Consider the following 26930-nt stretch of genomic DNA (forward strand, 5'->3'; position numbering starts at 1 on the left):
TTTTATAGGTTTTTTTTTTGTATGTGTGCGCGGGGAAGGGGGGGCGGAATGTAGTGTGTCAACTGTTTCTCGTAGTCTCGTGGGGTCTTACCTGGTCCCGACGACAAAGGTGGCTTCCGGGTCCCAGCTGTCACGTGAGGAGCAGAACAGGCAGAGACATCTGATGAGTAACGTTATTTTGATTATCCTTCCTCATACCCTAACCCTCCTCCTAGTGCCTAATGCTAACCTTCCCACTAGTGTCTAACCCTAATGTCGACATTCTGAAAATGATTGGATTTCACAAGTCGGCATTTCAGATGTCAACATTCTTTGAATGTCAACCTTATGACTGCATCCCCCCACAGGCCAAGCTGAGATCAAGGCTTTGTGATGTTTAGGGGTGCAGGAGTGCGAATGAGTGGACCAATGAGAAGCCGCAATCACTGGCAATATCCTGCAACCATTTGAAAGTATTGAGTAAAATATTTTCAACAATTTAGGATGTAGTGCAACTTCAAAAGTATGTTTCTGCCCTAATGTCTCCCAAACTACAGTCCTGGCCTTGGAGATCATAAAGGTCAGCAGGTTGAATTCCTGACAATCTTAACCACGGTATGGCATATCCTTAATAGTTAATTTGAATGTCTCTCAACATTAATTTTAACACCTCCATTAAGCTAAAGCAAAAGATTACATTGTAAGAATATGAGAAAGCCTTTTGCTGTTGGGGTAAAGGGAGGAGGGAGTAAAGAGTGATCACATTATTTTTCACAGAAACCAGATACACTTTAAAGCACATTAAAATGTATGATAATCTACAAATCATCTCTAGGAATTAATTCACTAGACGCAGCATTAACTCTTTTTTTCTTGGCAAGAGCTAATATTTTTATCTGACTCAGAAGTAGTGCTGGGAACACAATAGACGATCCTGGATTATGGCAGACGACTGATTTAACAATACATTGGTTACACGTACACACAGAACAATATAGCGCGTGACTGTGCGATATATCATTCAGTGGGCACATCCAGGAGCATGTAGTCGGATAGTCACATCTGCTGTGTAGAACAGCAGATGTGACGAAGTTGCTGTTGACCCACGGGAGCACGCAATCTCGGGTACACATTAGACGGTGTGCCTGATGAAACACTACGATCCGCATCGAAATTATATATATATAGTATATAACCAAGTTTAGGTCACATCACCACCTGCACTTACAAGTAAATTTAATAATTGGGTTGCTGTACAGCATTCCACAGATTAGCTACACTTAATCCCACCTACCACAAATTTACAACAAATGTTAAGCATTTGTGTTGGATACCACTGTATGACAATTAAATTATGGACTTAAGATACAGTCAGGTGCATAAATATTGGGACATTGACATAATTTTAATATTTTGGCCTCTATTCACCACCACAATGGCTTTGAAATGAAACAAACAAGATGTGCTTTAACTGCAGACTTTCAGATTTAATTTGAGGGTAATTACATCCAAATCAGGTGAACGGTGTAGGAATTACAACGGTTTCTATATGTGCCTCCCACTTTTTAAGAGACCAAAAGTAATGGGACTATCAACTCAAAAGCTATTTCATGGACAGGTGTGGGCTATTCCCTCGTTATTTCAGTATCAATTAAGCAGGTAAAAGGTCTGGAGGTGATTCTAGGTGTGACATTTCCATTTGGAATCAGTTGCTGTCAACTCTCAATATGAGATCCAAAGAGCTGTCACTATCAGTGAAGCAAGCCATCATTAGGCTGAAAAATCAAACCAAACCCATCAGAGAGATAGCAAAAACATTAGGTATGGCCAAATCAACTGTTTGGAACATTCTTAAAAAGAAAGAACGCACCAGAGAGCTCAGCAACACCAAAAGACCCGGAAGACCATGGAAAACAACTGTGGTGGATGACAGAAGAATTATTTCCCTGTTGAAGTAAAACCCCTTCACAACAGTTGGTCAAATCAAGAACACTCTCCAGGAGGTAGGTGTATATGTGTCAAAGTCAACAATCAAGAAAAGACTTCACAAGAGTGAATATAGAGGGCTCACCACAAGATGTAAACCATTGGTGAGCCACAAAAACAGGAAGACCATATTAGAGTTTGCCAAACAACATCTAAAAAAGCCATTACAGTTCTGGAACAACATCCTATGGACAGATGAGACAAAGATCAGCTTGTACCAGAGTGATGGGAAGAGAAGAGTATGGAGAAGGAAAGGAACTGCTCATGATCCAAAACATACCACCTCATCAGTGAAGCATGGTGGTGGTAGTGTCATGGCGTGGGCATGTATGGCTGCCAATGGAACTGGTTCCCTTGTATTTATTGATGATGTGACTGCTGACAAAAGCAGCAGAATGAATTCTGAAGTGTTTCGGGCAATATTATATGCTCATATTCAGTCAAATGCTTCAGAACTCATTGGACGGCGCTTCACAGTGCAGATGGACAATGACCCGAAGCATACTGCAAAAGCAACTAAAGAGTTTTTTAAGGCTAAAAAGTGGAATGTTATGCAATGGCCAAGTCAATCCCCTGACCTGAATCCGATTGAGCATGCATTTCACTTGATGAAGACAAAACTGAAGGGAAAATGCCCCAAGAACAAGCAGGAACTGAAGACATTTGCAGTAGAGACCTGGCAGAGCATCACCAAGAGGATGATTCCAGATGGATAAACCCAGCGTCTGGTGATGTCTATTCGTTCCAGACTTCAGGCTGTAATTGCCTGCAAAGGATTTTCAACAAAGTATTAAAAAGTGAAAGTTAGATTTAGGATTGTTTAGTTTGTCCCATTACTTTTGGCCCCTTAAAAAGTGGGAGGCACATATAGAAACCGTTGTAATTCCTACACCGTTCACCTGATTTGGATGTAATTACCCTCAAATTAAATCTGAAAGTCTGCAGTTAAAGCACATCTTGTTTGTTTCATTTCAAAGCCATTGTGGTGGTGAATAGAGGCCAAAATATGAAAATTCAGTCAATGTCCCAATATTTATGCACCTGACTGTATATATCTTCATCCTTTTCGGGATGCCGGCGTTGGGATACCGTTCTGTTCGGGATTTTGGTGTCGGGATATCGGTGGCCAGCATCCCGTCTGCCGGCATCCTGACTACATCCCCTGTGGACCAAGTGTCCTAATCTGGGGTGCTCCCCAAGTCCTATTCCAAGCTGAGCTCATGTTTTGGGTTTTCTGGTTGTATGTTATCCAGTAAAAGACAAAAATAATATCCTTCCAAAGAGAATTATGTATGCACACATTTTCAAGGCAGGTCAAGAGTACAGCTGTGTGTTGAAATGGGGAGTCAACAAAATGTCTTACCTGAATGTATGCAAAGGTGCTGATTGTCAGAATATGAAATGTATCTTGTTAGACTCTCAGAGAGACGCAACAGTTAGAAACAAGAACATCCAATATCACTCTAATACTCTGTGCTATCTCACAAGCGAAAGCAGGGTAAATAGCCAGGAGAGACACTTGTGTTTTCCCAGAGGGGAGTAATGGGGGAGGGCAGTGGAGTGGCTTTAAAATATGTTTTACAGTGATCCCATGTACGGCAGCAAAACGCCTTGGTGCAATTGTGCCAAAGTGAGCGCTCGCAAGCGGGTCGATGTTGGCCCAGTGCGCATGCGCACGACCCAGATAGCGACGGGCAGGCCGTCGCTCCAGGTCACGTTACAAAGGGGGCGTGCTGTCGATGTTGAGTGACAGCACGCCCCCTTTGGTGGGCGTGGCTGCCCAGAGGGAGGCGTTCCCATGGGAACGCCTCCCGTTTGGGGCCGGCTCCACTGACATCACAAGTGTGATGTGTGCCGAAAGCACTCCAGGGCTTGATGCAACGAGACCCTACCACAAGGGTCTCGTCGCAAGCCCGATGGTCGCGATGGTCTTGACCATCGCGACCATCTTCCTGGCCGCTCGCTATACGAGCGGCCAGGAGGCCACTCTAAAAATTAAGAAAGACGGCCCTGATTCAGAGCGAGCGCTCTGTCAGAGGGTCCGGCTCTGAATCAGGGCCAGAGACGGCCAACACTACCATGGCTGAGGAGGGGAAGCTGACATTACAAGAGGATGATTCCAGATGGATCCACCTCGGAGCATGTGACTATGCAAACCAACAGCAGTCTGACTGAAATGGGTGACGAGAAAATAGAGCCTAACATCAGGAAAGCCCCTCCCACCATTGTAAATAGCCCTACACAGGTTGGAGCCCGGATCCCACACACAAGTTTTTCCTGATCTGTGTATTTAGAAAAGGGCCCTAGACTGCACACCCTGAGAAAAATGTATATGTGTATATATATATATATATATATATATATATATATATATATATTATATATATGATAGATAGGAGGTGCTACCTGTGTAGACTACTGTTGCAAACACAAAAAGAAGAAGAATTACAAGTGCAGAACTCCAACAATAGAATTTTGCAATAAATAAATAAATAAATAAATAGAGGTTTTGGCATAATCATGGCCATGGTTATGGGCCTACCCACTGCGCCCAGGTAATCTCTGAGGGTAGGTCCCTAACATACTGTATTATATATAATTAGTAATGTTGGAGTTGTGCACTTGTAATCCTTTTTGTGATCTGTGTATTTGTACCGTGTAATTATTTTGAGCTTGTCTGTGAACAATTTGTAACTCTCCCTGGCATTTTGCTGTGGCAATGAACGGTCAGCCCAATTCTGAAAGAAATTATTCACTATATGTATGCATTCTTTGCTTACCTGCATGACAAAGAAACAATTTGATATATTAAAAGTTAAGAATTAAATTTGCTGCGAGCACTGCTGGAATGGTTTCCAGCGGCTTTGCAGGATTCGTCTCAGAGACTGATTTGTAAACGCATCCTATGGAGATGCAAGCAGAGATCAGCCTACCATAATTGGCATTTATACGCACAGTGCAAGCTGCTGAAGGAAGCTCATTGCTAATTGAATCTAGTCCATGGTCTTTACAGTAAATTTTAGTATTGACTACAGCCAACAGTTCTCCTAGAAGTAAACCCCTGCACTTTACTCCTTTGCTTTTTAATAAGGTACCTGTACACATCAATTTTAAATATTTAACAAATAGTCTCACCCCACCCAATCACATCAAATTTTAAGAATGCCAAATTTATCACAAGATCTTGAATCTCTATTTATACCAGAAGTGTGAACATCCCAAGATCAGGTGATTGATGAAGCAATCTTGTTTGAAGCTTGTTACATCACGGATGATTCAAGGAGGTGCTGGGGCACAGGGAAGTGACAAGTTATAGATTTTTCTGGTTGTCACTGCTTGAAGTTTGGTTAAACTACACAACTGCCTATCAGAAAGGATGAGTGAATATAGGTAAAACTAATAATTTGTATCTTTTGCTATATTTCTAGATTCTTAGGGCGGTATTCAACTGTTTTGGCGGTCTGGATCTCCCGTCTAAAGTGACGGGAGTTTGCGGGCAGCTATTCAATTGTTACTGCTTTTCGCGCTGATCGCACCCAAAGTGGTCGGGTTTAGCCACGTAAATCGGCTACCCCTGACCAAAGTGCTGGGCGTGATCGCAAAAAGTGCCGTTAGGGCGCCCAAACAGGTCACTTTACGCCCATTTCAGTTCGCACCCCCCTGGGGCTGCGAGCTGAAATGGAGCGCCGGCAGCTGATCGTGCCCAACAGGAGCAACAATTGAATAGCTCCATCGGGCACGAAGGGAGCTGGAAACAAATGAATTCCGCCCTAAGCATAGTTTAATTGTCAAATGCATTATGGTAATGCATTCTAACTATAATAATTTATCAATCTGACGCCTCTAATTTTCCACAGCTAGCAAATAAAGGGGTCCATAGAGCTGCAAGTGATTGCTGCAATTCCTAATTCTGTGGACACCAGGTTATCAACATATTCAACATGTTAGACAATCTTGATTCCCCGATCCAGACCCAATCATTGATTGCTGCCAATCCGTGGATCAGCAGAACGCAGAATCCAGGCCAAAGGAGTATAAGTCTACTTGTTTACCTTTAGTCAGTGTGTCAAGCACTCCAGCCTTCTCCAAGTATCTCCTGAACTGTTCTCTTTTGGAATCTGCTGCCTAAGAAAAAAGAACAAAATAAAATTTTCATTAAAAAAAAAAATTAATTTTATATACAGTCGGGATAGGGGTCCCTCTCCTGGGGTAGAAGGACTCCCTCTTTACACACACAGCAGCCGTAGAAACAGGATACAAGTCTGGGGTTCTCGTAAAAACTTGTCGGCGCCAGTCTTTATTGTGCCAAATGAAAATAAACAAACAAAACAAACATAAGTCCTAGCCCGGCTGGGCACTAGCTACACAGCAGATTCCCTCGCTATAATAATGGTAGGGCCTATTGCTCTCACCATCAACAAAACACATGCACAGTACTTACAAGGAAAGTAACCAAGTGTTTCTGAATAGGCTAGTCTGCCTGCTCTCCCAGGTGTGAGACACTCAGCCACAAACAAACCCAGCTTATATTAGCCATTTCCAGCTGCAAGCCCTAATGAGCCTGTTACCAGGCTGAAAGGCCCAAAACCTGTGGCCTGTGGATGGAGCTCTCCCTCTCCTCACATCCACACCCCAGGACCCAAACCGGCTTTTCTCTAAAGCCGACATCTCTAGTCTTTTTCCCAAACAGACTTCTCCTGGGGGTTTCAGAAGACATATAACAAAAACCTAGGACATGCATAGAAGCCATTCCACACTTCACCAGTGCTTCTATCATATAATAAATGAATATATATATATATATATATATATATATATATATATACACACACACACACATATATACATATACATACACATACACACATATTAAATTTTCACAATGAGGACTTTATTACAGCAAATATTAGAGATATGGTATGAACTTACCTTTGTTATCTCTCTTTCTTCGAAGTCAATAGGGTCCACAGGGAGACCTTGGGGTTCAGGTGATGGCAAGGACATCCGGGCACCACCTAGTTAACTTTTTTCTCCCAGGATGCACTGGGCTCTCCCTATACCCCGCCCCCGGGCCAGAGCCACCTCAGTTCGTAACAAGCCAAAGGCCGGGAGGAGGCTAAAAGAGAGAAGAAAGTCTTGAACACCCCAAGAATCACATTCTCACTTAGAAGAAGACGGAAAAAATGGTGACCAGAGCGAAGCCCATCTGAAGCCAGGTGCATCAGGGTGGGTGCCCCGTGGACCCTATGACTTTCGAAGAAAGAGATAACAAAAAGTTCTTACCATATCTCATTTACTTCTTCAGGGTCCATAGGCTCCACAGTGAGACCTTGGGGATGTCCCAAAGCAGGCCTTTTAAGGGTAGGGACGCTCCTGAGCTGAGAGGAGAACGCCGCCCAAAAGAAGCATCCTGAGAGGCAAAAAGGTATCAAAAGCATAGAACCTCAGAAAGATCTGGACAGAAGATCATGTGGCCGACTTACAAAGCTGAACAGCTGAGGCACCACGACGAGCTGCCCATAAGGGACCCACAAGCCGAGTAGAATGAGCGGTAACAGAGGGTGGAACAGGAAAGCCCTCCTGAGTGTAAGCCTCAGATATCATCATTCGCAGCCATCTAGCCAAAGTCTGGTTTTTGGCTGGCCAACCCTTCTTGTGCAATCCGTAAAAGGACAAACAAGGAGTCTGACTTTTGAAGGGAACTGGTACGGTCCACATAAAGTCTGACCACATCCAAGGAGGCCTCACCCGCTGAGAGGTCTAGAGACTGAAAGGCTGGCACAACAATTTCCTCATGGATGTGGAAACTGGAAACCACCTTAGGAAACAACAGAGGGCGAGTCTGAAGCACCGCCCTTGTCCTGTTGAAATATCAGAAATGGGGAGCGACAGGAGAGTGCCCCCAAGTCTGACACTTTTCTGGCAGAAGCTATGGCCAGAAGACAAACAGTCTTAGCCGTAAGCCATTTGAGATCCACAGAAGCCAGGGGTTCAAATGGAGGGCCCCAAGTACCAAAGCCAAATTTCAGGGAGGCTGAATCCGGAGCACACCCTGGAGGAATGTCCATATACGAGGTAGAGGAGCAATTTTCCTCTGAAACCATAATGACAGAGCCAAAACATGCACCTTCAGTGAGGCTAAACGGTGACTAAGATCCAAGCCTGCTTGAAGGAAGAAAGACTCTGGAAATCTGACAAGTCTGTGGGGGGGGGGGGGGATCATAACCTTTGGGACAACACCATTGGAAGTAGGTATGCCACACCCGGTGTTAAACCCTGGCAGAGGCTGGTTTCCGTGCTCTGATCATAGTATCCACAACAGAGCTGGAAAAACCCTTAGACCTTAGGAGGAATGTCTCAAGAGCCACGCCGTCAAAGACAGACGACCCAGGTCCGGGTAAAGGCAAGTACCTTGAGACAACAGGTCCAGACGTTGAGGCAACAGCAACAGAGTGTCCAGGGAGAGACTCCGATCTGAGTACCAGTGCCGTCTGGGCCACCAGCAGGATTGTGCCTCCTTCTTGTTTGAACTTCTGAATTACTCGAGGAAGCAGGGAGACTGGAGGAAACAGGTAGACAAACTGGAAGGTCCACTGTACCGACAGAGCGTCCACCAGGTTTGACTCAGCATCTCTTGTTCTGGACCCGTACACTGTCAGTTTGTGGTTGTGTTGGGAGGCCATGAGGTCCACGTCTGGAAGGCCCCACCTGTCCACTAGGAGCTGAAACACTTCTTTGTGAAGAGACCAGTCCCCTGGATGCACATCGTGATGGCTGAGGAAGTCCGCTTCCCTATTGAGAACTCCTGGAATGAACACTGCCAATATGGCTGGGAGATGACCTTCCACCCATGTCAGAATGCATGACACCTCTATCATTGCCGCCTGACTTAAGAGTTCCTCCTGGATGATTGATGTAAACCACAGTCGTAGCGTTGTCTGACTGAACTTGCATGGGCTTTCCACGAAGTAGGAATTTGGCTTGCTGAAGGGCCCTGAAGACCCCCAGAAGCTCCAATATGTTGATTGGTAGAGCCGACTCCTCTGCTCTCCACCGCCCCTGAAAGGAGTGTGGACCTGTCACCGCGCCCCAACCACGGAGACTGGCGTCAGTCGCCAGGAGGACCCATTCCAGAATCCAAAAGGGGCGCCCCTTGGTGAGGAGACACGTCTGCAGCCACCAGGCGAGGGACAGATGCACCTCTGGAGAGAGCACCATCGTTTGTGCTTTTATCCGATGGGGTAATCCGTTCCATCTGGGAGAGAATCAATTTCTGCAGAGGCCTGGAATGAAACTGGGCATATTCCACCATGTCGAATTAAAATACCATGGTCCCCAGTACTTGCATTGCCAAGTGGATTGACACTTGGTGACTGTGGAGGCATCTGGGTAATCGAGTCTGCAAATTGGAGAACTTTACTGCGGTCAGAAAGTTTCTCTGCTGTTGGGAATCCAACAGAACTTCCAGATGGAGCATCCTCTGAGACAGAGTCAAGGAGAACTTTGTCCAATTGATCAACCACCCATGAGTCTGAAGCACAGAAATTGTCAGCTGTAGATGATGGTGAAGTACTTCTGGAGACCCTGCTAACAATAAGAGGTCGTCCAGGTAAGGCAACAGGCGAACCCCCTGATGCCGTAGATGTACTGCCATGACAGCCATAACTTTGGCAAACACTCGAGGAGCTGTTGAGAGACCAAACGGCAGAGCCCGAAACTGGAAAGGTTGTTGCTGTATAGCAAAATGTAGGAAACACTCGTGAGATGAACCAATTGGAATAGGCATCCTGACTATCCGGCGATACCATAAAATCCCCCGGTTCCATAGCCGGCATAATTGAGCGGAGGGTTTCCATCCTGAATAGAGGTACCCTGAGGAATCTGTTTAGGGACTTGAAATTGAGGATAGGCCGATATGATCCGTTCGGTTTCTGGACCAGAAAGAGATTGGAGTAATAATCTGTTCCTCTCTGAGTAAGCAGTACTGGGATGACAACTCCTGCTTGAAGCAAGGATTGTATGGCTTTCAGGATTTGTAATTCCTTATCTTTGTCTGACATAGGGCTTGTGCAGAAGAATTGCTGGGGGGGCCTCCTGTGGAAGGCAAGGGCGTGCCCACGAGAGACCACTTCTCTTACCCAAGTGTCTGTGGTGGTCTGAAACCAGCACTGGGCGAACTGAAGAAGTCGGCCGCCCACCATGGAATCCCCCAAGGGGAGGCCCGTCCCGTCAGGCTGAAGACTTGTCATCGGACTTGGTCGCTGGACGTCTGGTACTCCAAGCCTGTTTCTTGGACTTGGTAGTCTTTTTGAGGGCTGACTGTCTAGGAAAGGGCTGACCCTTAGGCTTACCTTGGGGCTGAAAGGACCGAAAGAACGAGGGCCAGGATCCTGAAGAAATAGATGCTGAAGGAAGACACGCAGATTTAGCCACTGCCAACGTATCCACAATATTGTCCAGGTCAGGACCAAACAAGATCTTACCATTATAAGGTAGACCCTCTAATCCTTACTTAGAGTCCGCGTCCACTTTACAAGAACGCAGCCATAAGGAACGGCGAGCTGACACCGCAGCAGCCGATATCCTGGAGGATAATAGGGTGACGTCCAATGCAGCCTCATTGATATATGTAGCCGAATCACGGAGGTTACCCACCAGAGTCACTTGACCTGTGGTAGCATCCGAAGAAAAAGACTCCTCTAGGGAGTCTGCCCAGAACTCCATAGCCTTGTCCACCCAGGAGATAGCCATAGCTGGTCTGGAGACTGCTCATGAAAGAAAATACATTGACTTTAAACACACCTCTACCTTCCTATCCGTGGTATCCTTTAAGGAAGAAATGGATGGCATAGGTAGAGTAGCACTTTTGATTAAGCATGTCATATGAGAGTCCACTGCAGGAGGTGTCTCCCATTTAGTACAATGCTTGAATAGAGCAGGTTTGGACCGGGGAGCAGGCGGTTCGTCCTACTCTATGACTAGGGCCGAACGGACAGCATGTATCAGGGCAAAGTCGCCTGCTGTGTGAACCCCATCTGGGGAAACACAGGGGGTGCTGCCCACCGCCCCGCCATGGCAGTCAATGCCTGAGCAAAGCATTGAGGCATGACCACAGAGGGGCCTGGAGGATTATAACACCTCACACATAATCCCTCTGAGACCATGTCCCCCACACCTAGTCCTGCAGTACATGATTTGCAGGACTGGGGTGGAATCGTGCACATCATCCCCACTTTCAGACATAGCAATGAGGGAAGTGCACACTGTGACAAACCACACAATAAAAAAAAAAAAAATTATATATATATATACATATACACACACGATGTTACTCCTATGGGCGGTATGGCAACCCCCAGGGGAGGAAAACAAAACACAGGAGGCACTCCCTTGTAGAAAATAGAAAAAATGTGTATACTTATAACATGATGCAAAGGCGGTACAGCAATATATCAACGTTTCAAGGTCCGCAGACCTTTTCGTCAGGACTGTACATCTGGTAACAAAGAGTAACATCGTGTCTATAGTTGTCATTTAGGACGGCACCCCGCACTTCGCAGCTTTCACTGAGTGCCGAACTTTTGCAGTCATATATATATTTATTACAACACTTGTAATTGTAAGGGCTTCAGAAAAAGAAAAAGGTATAATTAGATTGTCTGACAGAATGAGTAAGAAATACAGACAGACAGCGCTAGCATAAAGTTAGATACAATGCAGAAATTACACCTGCACAATGGCACTACAACTCAACTACCCAGACTAGGTGTCTGGTAGGATATAGAGCTACATACACTGACCAGGAGGAGAGGCATGTAGCGGGACCCAGGCAGATCTGCGACTTTGCAAGGGAGATAATGGCCGCCAGAAACCTCAGAAGGGGCGTTCCTGAGGGAGGAGTGCTGCTGCAGCTCAGCCAGACTGCAGTGGAAAGGCGCGCTGTGCAGAGGGTAGGAGCCGGCTGTAAACAGGGAAGGCTGCCTCCCCTGGCCAGCAATTAACCCCATGGGCGCTGGAAGCGCAGTTTACTTTGTTCATTGCGCCCCAGAAACATGTCCCCAGGCAGGTCTAAGTGGAAGTGTAGGTCATCCCCTGGTCCGTCCCCTGAGATCCGGTGGGAAAGGACTGCAAAAAGCGGATCACCACACGCGGTGTCCATAACTTACCTGCCTCCCCGTGAATCCGGCTGCAGTCCTGGGAGTCCCATGGGGTCTGGCTAGCATAGGCCCAGGGTTCCCGCCGCGATCTCCGGATCAGTACCAGCGTCTCGGTGCTGGCAGGGTGATGGAGCAGCAGCGTGGACGTCCCACTGGACTGTCCATGCTGTCCGCTAGTAGAAGTATATGGAAAATCTTGAGGGGCCGTGAAATAGCCTCACCGCGCTACAGTGACCCGACTCCGGCCGGGCACCGAACGAAACTGGCCCGAGATAGGCCCAATGCATCCTGGGAGAGAAAAATTTACTGCGTAGTGCCCGGAATGTCCTTGCCATCACCTAAACCCCCTCACCCTATGGAGCCTATGGACCCTGAAGAAGAAAGTTTTATTTTCGGCACCCTTACAACATTTACAAACATGTACAAATGGCCAGGTGCAGACATCTACAGCTATAGTAACATTCAACGGTGGAAACTCGTGATCTAAATATTTCAACAATGTATTATGCTTGCCGAACTGATCCAGGGATTAAAAGTTACTCCCAGTGTGCAGGTAGGATTTATTATGATAGATATTGTATTATTTAATTTCTGTCAACATAATAACTGCCTTCACAGTGGCAAAACTGCTGAATTCGAAACAGAGTATACTCCGATATAAACACTTAGCCCAGCATGGAAATGAATACTGGACCCCATAGCAACAAGCTGCAAAAGTGAGATTGAAGATACACCAGCTATTTTAAAGAGCTCTTGGACTGGCTAATGCTGGGCATACAAATAGTAGTTTTTTTGTGCAATAATGTACCAACTTAATTCACTAACATTGTGGGATCACATTTTACAAAAATTTTAGTCTAAATTGTGCATCTTGTGTTCATTATGGATAGCCATAAATTAGGTTTTCTTGCAATGGGATGAAGATTTCCATATACAGGTTGAGTCTCCCATATCCAAATATTCCGAAATGCGGAATATTCCGAATTACGGAATAATTTTGGCATGACTGATAATAAAACCTTTGATTTTTGATGGTTCAATGTACACAAACTTTGTCTAAGGCACAAATTATTAAAAATATGGTATAAAATTACCTTCAGGCTGTGTGTATAGGGTGTAAATGAAACATAAATGTATTTCATGTATGTACACAAACTTTGCTTGAGCCACAAAATTATTGAAAATATTGTATAAAATGAGCTGCAGGCTATGTGTATATGGTGCATATAACACATATATACATTCTGTGTGTATATTGGGGTCCCATTCCCAAGATATTTCATTATGATATGCAATTATTCCAAAATACGGAATATTCCGTTATCCAAAATACCCCTGGTCCCAAGCATTTTGGATATGGGAGACTCAACCTGTACTGAGTCATTGATATGGTTTGGGTACAGGATACCGGCGTTCAGGATGTTGGAGGTCAGAATACTGACAGCGGCATTCCGACAGTCAGAATTCCGATCCAACTAGATTAATAGGGGTATTCAATATGGGAGCGAAAACATCGTTTTGCGTTAATATCAACCATTATCGCAGGTTTTAGTTTTACACCGTATTCAATTTAAAAAACTTTTCGCAGGTTCGAAAAGTATTTGATAAAAAACGGGGATAACTTTTCACCATTGAATAGGTGTCGAAAAAAAGTGCAGAATTGGGGTTTAGGGGTGCAGGCTTAAAAAAAAAAAATATGAGATATGGTAAGAACTTACCCTTGTTATCTCTATTTCTACGAAGTCCATAGGGTTCCACAGGATACCTTGGGGTATAGGTGTGACGTCAGTCATCGGGCACCAAAGAGTTAAGCTTTCAGCCTCCCAGGATGCACTAGGTCACCCTCCTATACCCCGCCCCCGAGCCAAGGCATCTCAGTTAGTTACCAAGCCATAGGCCGGAGGAGGAGAAGGAAGAGAGAGAACAAAGATCTGGACACATACAAGAATCACATTCTCACCAGAGGGAGACGGAAAACCGGTGACCAGAGCAAAGCCCATCTGTAGCACAGGTGCGACAGGGCGGGAGTCCTGTGGAACCCTATGGACTTCATAGAAATAGAGATAACAAGGGTAAGTTCTTACCATATCTCATATTTTCTACTTCAGGGTCCATAGGGTATCTACAGGATACCTTGGGGATGTCCCAAAGCCGTATCCTTTAAAGGTGGGGACGCTCCTGTGCAGAAAGGAGAATCCACCGCCCGAAGGAAGCATCCTGAGAGGCGAAGGTGTCAAACCTGTAATACCTCACGAAGGTATGGACAGAGGACCACGTAGCAGCCTTGCAGATCTGGACTGCAGAGGCACCACGTCGAGCTGCCCACGAAGGACCCACAGACCTAGTGGAATGAGCCTTCACAGAAAGAGGAACCGGCAGGCCTTCATGAAGATAAGCTTCAGAAATAGCCATACGGATCCAGGCTGCCAAAGTTTGCTTTGAAGCAGGCCAACCCTTTTTACGGAAGCCATAGAGGACAAACAAAGCGTCCGACTTCCTAAACGAAGAAGTGCGGTCAACATAAGTCCTTAAGGCCCGCACAACATCCAAAGAGGCCTCACCCACAGAAAAACCCGGTGAGTTAAAGGCCGGAACAATGATTTCCTCGTTAACATGAAACTGGGAAACAACTTTGGGAAGAAACTCGGGCCGAGTGCGGAGCACTGCCCTGTTCCCATGAAGAACCAAGAAAGGGGGTCTACAAGAAAGAGCCCCTAACTCAGAAACACGTCTGGCCGAAGCAATAGCCAGAAGGAAAACAGTCTTAGCTGTTAGCTATTTAAGATCCACTGAGCCCAGTGGTTCAAACGGCGGTCCTTGGAGAGCCCTCAGGACCACAGCCAAATCCCAAGGCGCCACAGGTGGAACAAAGGGCGGCTGAATTCGGACAACACCTTGCATAAAGGTGCGCACATCTGGGATTGTAGCAATCCTACGGTGAAACCAGACAGACAGGGCCGAAACCTGTACCTTCAAAGAAGCAAGGCGAAGCCCATGATCTAGTCCCGCTTGTAGGAAGGCGAGAATCCGAGACAGACGAAACTCCCGCGGTGCATAACCTCTCGGTCGACACCACTGGAAGAACGTATGCCACACGCGATGGTATATCCTCGCGGAAGACGGTTTCCGAGCTCGCAACATGGTACGCACCACAGAGCTGGAAAACCCCTGGGACCTCAGCATGGCCGTCTCAACAGCCACGCCGTCAAAGACAGCAGAGTCAGGTCCGGGTGAAGACAAGGACCCTGAGACAGAAGGTCCGGTCGTAGCGGCAACCGCAGAGGACTGACCACGGACAGACCCTGAAGGTCTGATAACCAGTGCCGTCTGGGCCACGCGGGAGCTATCAACAGGAGCGTCCCTCCTTCCTGTTTGAATTTCAGGATTACCCGTGGAAGAAGGGAGACCGGAGGGAACAGGTATGCGAACTGGAACGTCCACCGGACGGACAGAGCATCCACCAGAGACGCCCCTTCGTCTCTTGTGCGAGACCCGTACACCGGCAACTTGTTGTTGTGCCGGGACGCCATGAGGTCGATCTCTGGAAGACCCCACCTGTCCACCAGCAGTTGAAAAACGTCCGGGTGCAGGGACCATTCCCCCGGATGAACGTCCTGGCGACTTAGAAAGTCCGCCTCCCAATTTAGCACTCCCGGGATGAAGACCGCTGATATGGCCGGAAGATTGCGCTCCGCCCAAACCAGGATCCGAGAGACGTCTACGAGAGCCGCCCGACTGCGGCTTCCTCCTTGCCTGTTTATGTAGGCCACGGTGGTAGCGTTGTCCGACTGGACCTGTACCGGGCGACCCTGGAGAAACCGATGTGCCTGCTGGAGAGCATTGAAGACCGCACGGAGTTCCAAGATATTTATGGGAAGCTCCGCTTCTGTCGGCGTCCACCTGCCCTGGAACAAGTGTGGACCCGAAACCGCTCCCCAGCCCCGAAGACTGGCGTCCGTTGTCAACAGGACCCAATTTGGAACCCAGAACGGACGTCCCTTGTTGAGGTGGGTCGTCTGCAACCACCAAGCAAGGGACAGGCGAACCTCCGGGGTGAGCACAATCGTCTGGGACTTCAGAGACTGAGGCAGCCCGTTCCACTTGGACAGGATCAGGTGCTGCAGAGGTCTGGAGTGAAACTGGGCGTATTCCACCATGTCGAACACCGACACCATAGAGCCCAGTAACCTCATCGCCGAGTGTAGGGACACCCGGCGGCTGTGCAGACAACTGCGCACCCTTGACTGTAAAGCAGAGATCTTGTCCTCCGTCACGAAGATCCTTTGCTGTCCCGAGCCCAATAAGGCTCCAAGATGCAGAATCCTCCGAGACGGGATTAGAGTGGACTTCTGCCAGTTGATTAGCCAGCCGTGCCGTTGCAGCAGTGCAATGGTCAGGCCCAAGTGGCGTAACAGGAGCTCTGGAGATCCTGCCACCAATAACAGGTCGGCCAAGTACGGCAACATGCGGACTCCCTGCAGCCGCAGAGAAGCCGCCATGGTCGCCATCACCTTGGTGAAAACCCGTGGTGCTGTCGCCAGGCCAAAAGGTAACGCCCGAAACTGGAAGTGGTCGCTGCGGATTGCAAACCTGAGGAACTGTTGATGGCGCAAAATAATAGGGACATGCAGGTAAGCGTCCTGTATGTCCAATGACACCATGTAGTCCCCAGGTTCCAGCGCCAGAATGATGGACGTAGGGTCTCCATCCGAAACTTCGGTACCCGCAAAGACCTGTTGAGTGCTTTGAGGTTGAGAATCGGACGATACGACCCATTGGGTTTCTGTACCAAAAAAAGATTTGAATAGAAACCCTGGCCCCTCTGGGAGAATGGAACAGGCACTATAAATCCAGCCTGGAGCATAGTGTGCAATACCTTCCGCAGCTCCGTAGCCTTGTTCCGGTCTGATGGTAGACCCGTGGTGAAGGATCGAGCCGGGGGTCTGTGCCGGAAGGAGAGGGCGTACCTGTGGGAGACCACCTCCAGAACCCAAGTGTCTGTCGTAGTGGTCGACCAACACTGGGCGAACTGCAGCAGGCGGCCTCCCACCCTGGGATCCCCCAAAGGGAGGCCCGGACCGTCAGGCCGCAGGCTTGTCATCTGGCTTGGGGGCCGGACGTCTGGTACTCCATGCCTGCTTCCGGGGCTTGACCGATTTCTTAGGGCCAGCCTGTCGAGGAAACGACTGTGGTTTGGGCCTGCCCTGGGCCCTAGATGACCGAAAGGACAACGGTCCAGAACCAGAAGGAGCAGCGGCCGACGGGAGACAAGCCGATTTGGCTGCCGCCAGCGTGGCCACAATCTTATCCAGATCCGGACCGAAGAGAACTTCTCCGGTAAACGGCAACGCCTCCAGACCCTTTTTGGAATCTGCGTCCGCCTTCCAGGAACGCAGCCACAAGGTGCGACGAGCAGCTACCGCTGCTGAAAAAATCCTAGACACCAGAGTACTAATGTCTAGGGCCGCCTCGTTGATGTAGGTGGCCGAATCACGGAGATTGCCAATCAACTCCGCCTGTTCGGCCGGACAGTCGGAATCAAAAGAAGCCTCTAATGAATCCGCCCAGCGCTCCATCGCTCTGGCAACCCAGCAAATGGCCATAGCCGGCCGTGCTGCCCCCCCCAGCAAGGGAATAAGCGGACTTCAGGCAGATCTCCACCTTGCGGTCCGTAGCATCCTTAAGGGAGGACATGGATGGCATCGGCAATGTGGCACTACGGACAAGACGGGTCACGTGAGAATCCACCTGTGGAGGGGATTCCCACTTTGCAAAATAATTATCCGCGAACGGATAAGCCACCGCCAGGCGTCTCTGCGGCTGGTATCTTTTGCCAGGTTGTTTCCACGCCTCCTCTAAATGGTCCACCAACTGACCCGAAAGAGGAAAGACTGTGGCATCGCCCTTCACATCTTTGAAAAAGGCATACTTAGATTTAGCCGCTGGGGGAACTTCGTCCTCAATCACCAAGGCTGTGCGGACCGCCCGAATAAGTCCAGGAATATATACTTTGGACTTAGCATCAGCATCCTTAGTATGGAGAGGTTCCTGATCGTAAGGATCCAGAATCTCCCCATCATCAGACGTCCCCTCGTCATCCTCATAAGGAGCGGACAGAGACGCCACCGGCCTTTTATGCGGCCGCATCACAGACTCCCCTTGCAACACATCCGACAAGTGCTGTACAGAACTCGTCAGGGAGATAACCCACGCTGGCTCCTGAGAAACCGGGAGCGGGGAAATAGGGAGACTGTGGGGTACCACCAGTTGTCGTGGGAAACCCTGCATGGGTGACGACACCACTGACTGCTGGGACAAACCCATCGGTGTAAACGCGGGCTGCGGAGCTAACTGGCCCACTAAGGCTGTAAGCGCTTGAGCGAAACAAGCCCAGGGCGGCTCCTGTACCGGTGCAGTAACCGCAAGAGGCCGCGCCATAGACAAACACTGCCGGCAGAGGCCCTCCGCGCTACCCTCCCCCTCCGCTAACGGTACTTTACACGTAGTACACTGTAGCCGGAGGGGAAAATCACTTTCAGACATGATGGCACCACGTATGTGACCCCTCTCACCAATTATATATATATATAAGAGGCGAGAGACCACCCTGCAGCACCGCACCGCAAGGGCTTAGCAGAAAAAACAGGGACAGTATAAAGCTGACAGTTTAGAAAAAAAGTTACAGGCAGCAGCGCTAGCACAGTCACATACAATGCAGAGAAATAACAATTCCTGCACTAACAGCGCTGATCACTCAACTACACAGACACAGGGCCTGGTAGGACACAGCGCTACATACACAGACCTGACCACAGCGGAGGAGAGGTATGCGGGGGGACCCAGACCACGATGCTTCCAATGCAGGCTTCCAGCAGCGTTCACCATGCTTCAGAAAAGATGGCCACCGAGGAGCAGAGAGAAGGCTGGCCTGGGGGAGGAGCGCTGACACAGGGCCAGTCAGCACAGTGCAGAGAGGGCTGTGTGCAGCAGGGGAGGCGCCGGCTGTGAGACAGGGAAGGCGTGCTCCCCTGGCATGCATTTAACCCATGGGACGCCGCAGCGCTACCGCTCTGCTGCGGTCCGCTGTCCCAGGGGGTAGTGGAAGCGCAGGTTGGTCGCCTGGCTCCACGCTGCAGCCAGTCCCCAGGGAGCCCCCTGCCTGGGGACTTAGGACCATGTGATCAGCGGGGACCCCCCGCGGGACCCCGCTGCTTACCTCTGTCCCCCTTGAATCCGGCCATGGTCCGGAACATCTGGGGTCACCGCTAGCTGTGACCCCAGATGTCCACCAGCATCCCCGGATCAGTACCGGCGGGGTGTAGGGAAGACAGCATGGACGTCAGGACTGACTGTCCATGCTGTTCATCCAGATGTGCAGCCACAGCTGCATGAAGAAAAAGCTTCAGGGGCTCTTCTAAGCCCCCCTCTAGCAGGTGCCTCCGACTACGGCTGGGCACCAAACGAAACTGAGATGCCTTGGCTCGGGGGCGGGGTATAGGAGGGGGACCTAGTGCATCCTGGGAGGCTGAAAGCTTAACTCTTTGGTGCCCGATGACTGACGTCACACCTATACCCCAAGGTACCCTGTGGATACCCTATGGACCCTGAAGTAGAAATAGCCTGCACCCCTGGGAATGACATTTAAAAAAAGAACTGTTTCAAAAAAAAGTTTTAAAAAAAAAATAGGGACACCCCAAAAAATGTAAAAATTGGGGTGAAAAAAAAAATGGGAAAAAATTGTTTAACAATAGGGAAATAGGTTCAGGGCTATTCTGCAAGTATGCAGCAGATGTTTTCTAGAATAGATTTATAGCGGCAGGTGCACAATTGCAGAATTTTTAAAAACTTACTTTAGGGACATCAAAATATGCTACCACCCATTTTCATGTACCCCAAATTTGATGGGACCACTTAAAAAAAAGAAAAAAATAACCTAAGTGCTCTTCTGTAACACTTCTTCAATGTCGGGAAAAAACACCTGCTGCGGCTATTTAAATCCCCGACTTTCATTTAAAGGCTAAAACGGGGGTACCCATAGTGATCCCCCATGTTTTTACAACTTTAGGGGGTCCTACAAATTTTTTAAGGAAAAATTTGTAACTCTACGCAAATCCAACTTCGCAGGCTCCCGTTTTCGTTAATTTCATATTGAATACGGGGATAAGCGGGCGCGCGCCCGATACTTCAACGCAGGTAAAAGCTCCGATATGAAACGTAAACTTCGACAGCGACGTTTACGTTTCATATTGAATACCCCTCTAAGTGTTATCCCTAACCCTCTCCCCTGCAACCTAACCACCCCCCGCAGCATAACCCTAACCCTCCCCCCCCCCCAAAACCTAATCCTAGCCCTCCATTTAGTGCCCAACCCTAAAACCTAACCCTACACCTAACACTTACTGTCAGTCGGAATTCTGATGCCGGGATTCTAAGCAGCATCCTGACCTCTGGGATGGTAACTACATCCCACTGATATACCTACTGCCTTCTTATTAATCTAAATTTCTAGTCTAGTCAAATTGCCCAATGCGTGGAAAACGGTCATATCCACATATGTAACAGAAGCATTATTTTAAACTATATATTAATCTCTTCACTGCTTACATTATCCAAAGTCAAATAAAAATCTCAACTGCCAAATCAGGAGCTGTTACAAAACCTATGTCCTTTCCACCTGGCTTTGAAGCCATTCCACAGTAACAACCCTGTTAAAAAAAAAAAAAAAAAAAAATACTTTGAAATTTATTGTGGAATAGAACATGTCACTAGACTGGTGCTTAGTGTTATATTTTAAAATGTGGATTACAGTATACTGACTTCAGTGCTGAGGTTTAGCGCTTCCTGCACTAAACTGATTTAACTTCTAATGATCAAAAATGTTCTAGTTTGTGTCTATCTCTGAGAAATCTCCAAAACGGATCAAAAACAAAACCATTGCAGTAATAATAGTGTTCAAGTTAGATATTGGCTAAATCAGCACTCATTATACATAATTTATTGATTATTGCAAACTCCTTACACTTATCAGACATCACTATCCACAGATAAATACCAGAGTGTTGCTGTGTTATTTTCAAGTGCAAATTTTGATTTGAAAGCCTAGGAGCCAAAATGTATTGGGTGGTGCATTTTGAAAGCGCCAAAAATTTAATTGAGTTAGCAATCAGATTTAAGCGGATTGGTTGCCTACATCTCTGCACTTCAGAGATTTTCTCTGCAATTTAAGGTGAAATGTGATATATTTTGTGCAGGTACTGCATTTTTTTTTTTTTTTTTTTAAATGGGACAAATGGTGGAAGGAAAAACTACAGTGGCAGCTAGTGCCCCATTAATAGCCTCTATATTTGGGGTGATTTTGAATTTCTGTGGACATCAACCTACTAACCTGCAAACTAGTGTCACCATCTAGTGACTACTTTCTATACTTGCATACACTGTTCTTTAAGCAATAGTAGGCTCCAATGCTGGCCATACCCTAGTACGACCAGCATAAGATGCGGTTCATCATGTGATTTCTGTTGAACTCCTTGGCAGCACGATTTGGTGCTTTTTGACACACGATGTACATACGATCTCATGTACGATCATTTGCCCCTATACGACGGGTCGCGATACAATCGATAGTGTGCATCACTAAAAACATGCGATCATAATAGATTTAATGACGCCATTCGAACGCACGATGCATCGCATGCGCAAATACACGGCACGATCTGCATACGATTACGACGTGCAGCCCATATTATCAGTCTGATCATAAGATACGATAGAAGAGCAGCGGGAGCGCGCATTGAATCGTATTTCTACTTAAATACTACACGATTTCCACACAATGCGTCGTATGAGGCATCTAAAATTGTGCAATCAACCCAAAATCGCGCTAGTGTATGGCCAGCATTCATTTTTCTGTTCCTTCTCTTGTAGATTGATCTCTCCCGACCAGGGTAATATACTGTTTTAGTGAAAACAGCTATTTTTTCCCCTTTATGCGGTACAGATGATGGTTGTCACCATCGATGGCACACTCTGCTGCTACTGCTGAGGCTACCCCCGATATTGCTATATCCTCTCTACCTGACCATCCCACCAACCTGCACCTACTGAGTTGGGGTTCAGAGGCTTAGGGAACTTCTATTCACCCCTCCCTAGCTTAACATTTGTACTTACTGCTTCTGAGCATGCTTGTACTACCAAAGCCGCGTATCCGCTAGTCGATTAAAATGAGCGACTGACGATAACGACATCGTTATTGTTCAATAGCTCATTAATCGTTCACAAATCGGGCAGTTTAATGTCAAAAAAGACCAGTGGTGCGCACTCCCAGAGGTGATTTGTCATTAATCATGACTTGAACATGCTGGTCAATCTGCTGAAAACGACAGATTGGGCATGTTCGGGGATGAGGGAGGGTGCCTACACTGAACGAGCAACGACTGTACGATTACAATGTTGTAATTGTACTGTCGATCCTCTATCTGCTAGTGGATACGGACCTTTAGGGTGATCAGTTATGTGCTGTTTTATATCGTTGTTATAACTGCCATAACACTACAGCTGTCATATTAAAATACCACAGTGGCTTCAAAACACTTTCGTTATGTATTTTTTTTGTGTATTCCGACTGATCGAGTTTATAAATGACAAAAAAACAAACAAACATTAAACACAAAATTCCATTTAAACTGTCTCCTCAACTGTCAACTCAAGACAGACAAAACTGAATTATAGTGATATCATGTGCCCTCTGCTCAGGATGCTTATGTAACAGCCTTCTTATGTGCTTTCCTCATATTAATTTCATCTTTTTAAAGCAAATATTCTTTTTTTATCATTTAATAATTTATCATAGTAATAACTAATTATATACCATTTAATAGCTTATTCACAAGGTTATATCCAAGAGTTATACCTTAAATCATTAGGATAATTCTATTCAAGAAATATTGGAAATATTCTGTAACATATAGCACCAAAAACAAACAAGTGAATGATTTTAGCATGGTTAATTTTAAAAGTGGTTTATATGAAACATTATTCTTTTTTTACAAATTTGCCCAATTCGACGCCATGGGCCGACAAATCGTTAAAACAGTGTAGTGTGGACGCGCTCCCGTGGGGTCGTCAGCCGCATCGTCAGGTCACTCCTACATGCAGGCCAACCTGACAACCCCATTCAGCATACACACTAGACGACCGAGCATCGGATCGTCTAGTGTGGACGGGCCGCCCCATATGTTGGCCTGTTGGCGAGGGGGGGGGGGGGGGGGGTCGCCGGTTGCAACACACTGTACACTTGTCATCTAGTGTGTGCGCTCCAATACAGTTTCACTAATAGCAACTCCGCACAAGCTGAATGCTGAGGTACCCTCCCTATCTACTGGTGCAAGGGGCAGATATGTGCACAGATGCCATGCACCTTGTGGAGGAATATACAGTCAGGTCCATAAATATTGAGACATTGACAGAATTTTCATAGTTTGGCCTCTATTCACCACCACAATGGCTTTGAAATGAAACATACAAGATGTGCTTTGACTGAAGACTGTCAGATTTCATTTGAGGGTAATTACATCCAAATCAGGTGAACGGTGTAGGAATTACAACGGTTTCTATATGTGCCTCCCACTTTTTAAGGGGCCAAAAGTAATGGGACGATCAACTCAAAAGCTATTTAATGGACATGTGTGGGCTATTCCCTCGTTATTTCAGTATCAATTAAGCAGGTAAAAGGTCTGGAGGTGATTCTAGGTGTGACATTTCCATTTGGAATCAGCTGCTGTCGACTCTCAATATGAGATCCAAAGAGCTGTCACTATCAGTGAAGCAAGCCATCATTAGGCTGAAAAATCAAAACAAACCCATCAGAGAGATAGCAAAAACATTAGGTGTGGCCAAATCAACTGTTTGGAACATTCTTAAAAAGAAAAAACGCACCGGAGAGCTCAGCAACACCAAAAGACCCGGAAGACCATGGAAAACAACTGTGGTGGATGACAGAAGAATTATTTCCCTGGTGAAGTAAAACCCCTTCACAACAGTTGGCCAAATCAAGAACACTCTCCAGGTAGGTGTATATGTGTCAAAGTCAACAATCAAGAAAAGACTTCACAAGAGTGAATATAGAGGGCTCACCACAAGATGTAAACCATTGGTGAGCCACAAAAACAAGAAAACCAGATTAGAGTTTGCCAAACAACATCTAAAAAAGCCATTACAGTTCTGGAACAACATCCTATGGACAGATGAGACAAAGATCAACTTGTACCAGAGTGATGAGAAGAGAAGAGAAGGAAAGGAACTGCTCATGATCCAAAACATACCACCTCATCAGTGAAGCATGGTGGTGGTAGTGTCATAGTGTGGGCATGTATGGCTGCCAATGGAACTGGTTCCCTTGTATTTATTGATGATGTGACTGCTGACAAAAGCAGCAGAATGAATTCTGAAGTGTTTCGGGCAATATTATATGCTCATATTCAGTCAAATGCTTCAGAACTCATTTGAAGGCGCTTCACAGTGCAGATGGACAATGACCCGAAGCATACTGCAAAAGCAACCAAAGAGTTTTTTAAGGCTAAAAAGTGGAATGTTATGCAATGGCCAAGTCAATCCCCTGACCTGAATCCGATTGAGCATGCATTTCACTTGATGAAGACAAAACTGAAGGGAAAATGCCCCTAGAACAAGCAGGAACTGAAGACATTTGCAGTAGAGGCCTGGCAGAGCATCACCAGGAATGAAACCCAGCGTCTGGTGATGTCTATGCGTTCCAGACTTCAGGCTGTGATTGCCTGCAAAGGTTTTGCAACAAAGTATTAAAAAGTGAACGTTAGATTTAGGATTGTTTAGTTTGTCCCATTACTTTTGGCCCCTTAAAAAGTGGGAGGCACATATAGAAACTGTTGTAATTCCTACACCGTTCACCTGATTTGGATGTAATTACCCTCAAATTAAATCTGAAAGTCTGCAGTTAAAGCACATCTTGTTTGTTTCATTTCAAAGCCATTGTGGTGGTGAACAGAGGCCAAAATATGAAAATTCTGTCAATGTCCCAATATTTATGGACCTGACTGTATATGCAATAACTATTTACAGGGGTTAATACATATACTTAACATCATTTGTCTACTATACAACAATTATAAATAGGTTATTGTATAGGGCTGGGTTTTTACTGCAATAAAATTATAACAGAGGAGATGAGACCCTCAACCCCAGGTACCCAACTCATCAAAACTCCTGGTAACATATTTAGTGATTCCTTTTTTGTTACATGCGGTCTCTATGACAACCATGGAATCACATAGCAGATCAACAGGGAGTGAGGAGGCTCAAAGTAAGCTTCACTTACCATAGCAGCTGCACACAGTCATTCCTATCAGCCTGGTCTAAACAAGGTTAGGAACCTACACGGGTAGAGCTGTACAGTCATTCCTATCAGATTAATCTTATCAGTGCACATGGCTATGTACAGGAAGCGGTCAATTGCAAGTAAAATAAAGAAATATAAAATCTAGGAGTGCATGTCATTTTGCCATCCCCATATTTGTCTCATTAGCTGCACAATCACACACCTGACAAGGGGCAGGGAGAAGATATATACACAAGAGATGTAAGACCCATCGGATTGGGGAGAGGGATAGGTACGGCCTCACCATCACCACACTGTACTGCACCCCTGGGTGGCCTCCCTGTTACACTGTACCCTGAGACAATACTGCTGACAGCACTGATCACCTAAGCTGTAGTTTATATCTGCATAGCATGTAACCAGGATATGCCTGAAAACAAGAGACATTTATATCCTCCTGGGAAGATAATTTGTCAATTATCCAAACTATTTTGGACATGGTAAAACTGCCAATCACCATTATCTCTCTACTCTTTAAAAAGAAAGGCACAGCTCCCTCCCCTAGGTATTTGTAAACATAAAACAACCACAATGGTGAAGACTTTATAAACATTTAAAGACACAAGTATTTGGTAAATAATAGGGTCACTTGTGCTGATAGGCACATGTGCTGTGACTAGGTTTTACCATGGTAGTGTAAGTGTACCGGACGTACCCAGCACACACAACTGCCCGGGCTGCATGTACATAAACATTATTACGCCATTAACACTGATACTAGTCCTGGTAACAGGATTTAATAGACACAACGCGGCCGCTCTCACCTTATAGTTCGCCATTCTCCTCCGCTGTGTGAGGTGAGGTGACCGGTTCTGCAGCTGCTTCTGGTTTGTTACCCAGCAATCTCCCCGGTAACGCCTGGCGCATGCGCGGAAGTCAAACAACCTGACGCTCAACACTGAGCATGCGCAGCTTCTGGAACAGCCACTCACACGTGACATGCATAGCTCCCATCATACTCTCATTTGGTTCCGACTGCCGAGTCGGTTTTACTGTGTGGTGTATGCGGCTGCGCAGAACACGACATTCACATTGGGGCGGCTGAGTATAATAATAATAATAATAATAATAAGTATAATAATAATACGTGCCCTCCAACATGACCCGCTCTGCTTCTGGACTTCCCACCTAATTTATGATTGCAGTCACCTGTGTTGAACTAGGTAATAGATGAGACAGGTGTGTCACCACAGGTGTCTGCAATCATACATTAAGAGGGAAGTCCAGGAGCAAAGCATTTTGTACCTAATGGAACAGGTCATGTTGGAGGGTCTGATAATAATAAATGCTAATAACAGTCTAAGCAGCACCTGACACTCAATTTAGGCAGGCTGCTAGCATGCGGTCATCGTGTGTCACACGGCTTGTCGGTTACAAATGTAAAGCTTCATACACAC

At 46.6% G+C, this 26930-nt stretch overlaps 1 protein-coding gene across 1 annotated transcript in view; it reads right to left on the minus strand.

The window, feature by feature from the left end:
- MYCBP (MYC binding protein) overlaps positions 1 to 26490 on the minus strand; it is a 37321-nt gene extending 10831 nt beyond the window's left edge. Inside the window, exons 1-2 of the mRNA XM_088460563.1 lie at positions 26298 to 26490; positions 6018 to 6090 (exon numbers count right to left, since the gene is read on the minus strand). Coding sequence (XP_088316689.1) covers positions 6018 to 6090; positions 26298 to 26474 — 250 coding nt within the window. The 5' untranslated portion in view covers positions 26475 to 26490. The remainder of the gene's footprint in view (positions 1 to 6017; positions 6091 to 26297) is intronic.
- Positions 26491 to 26930: the final 440 nt, after the last annotated feature.

The sequence above is a fragment of the Taudactylus pleione genome, unplaced genomic scaffold, assembly GCF_031769625.1.
Source record: "Taudactylus pleione unplaced genomic scaffold, aTauple2 ptg000007l, whole genome shotgun sequence".
Taxonomy (NCBI): Eukaryota; Metazoa; Chordata; class Amphibia; order Anura; family Myobatrachidae; genus Taudactylus; species Taudactylus pleione.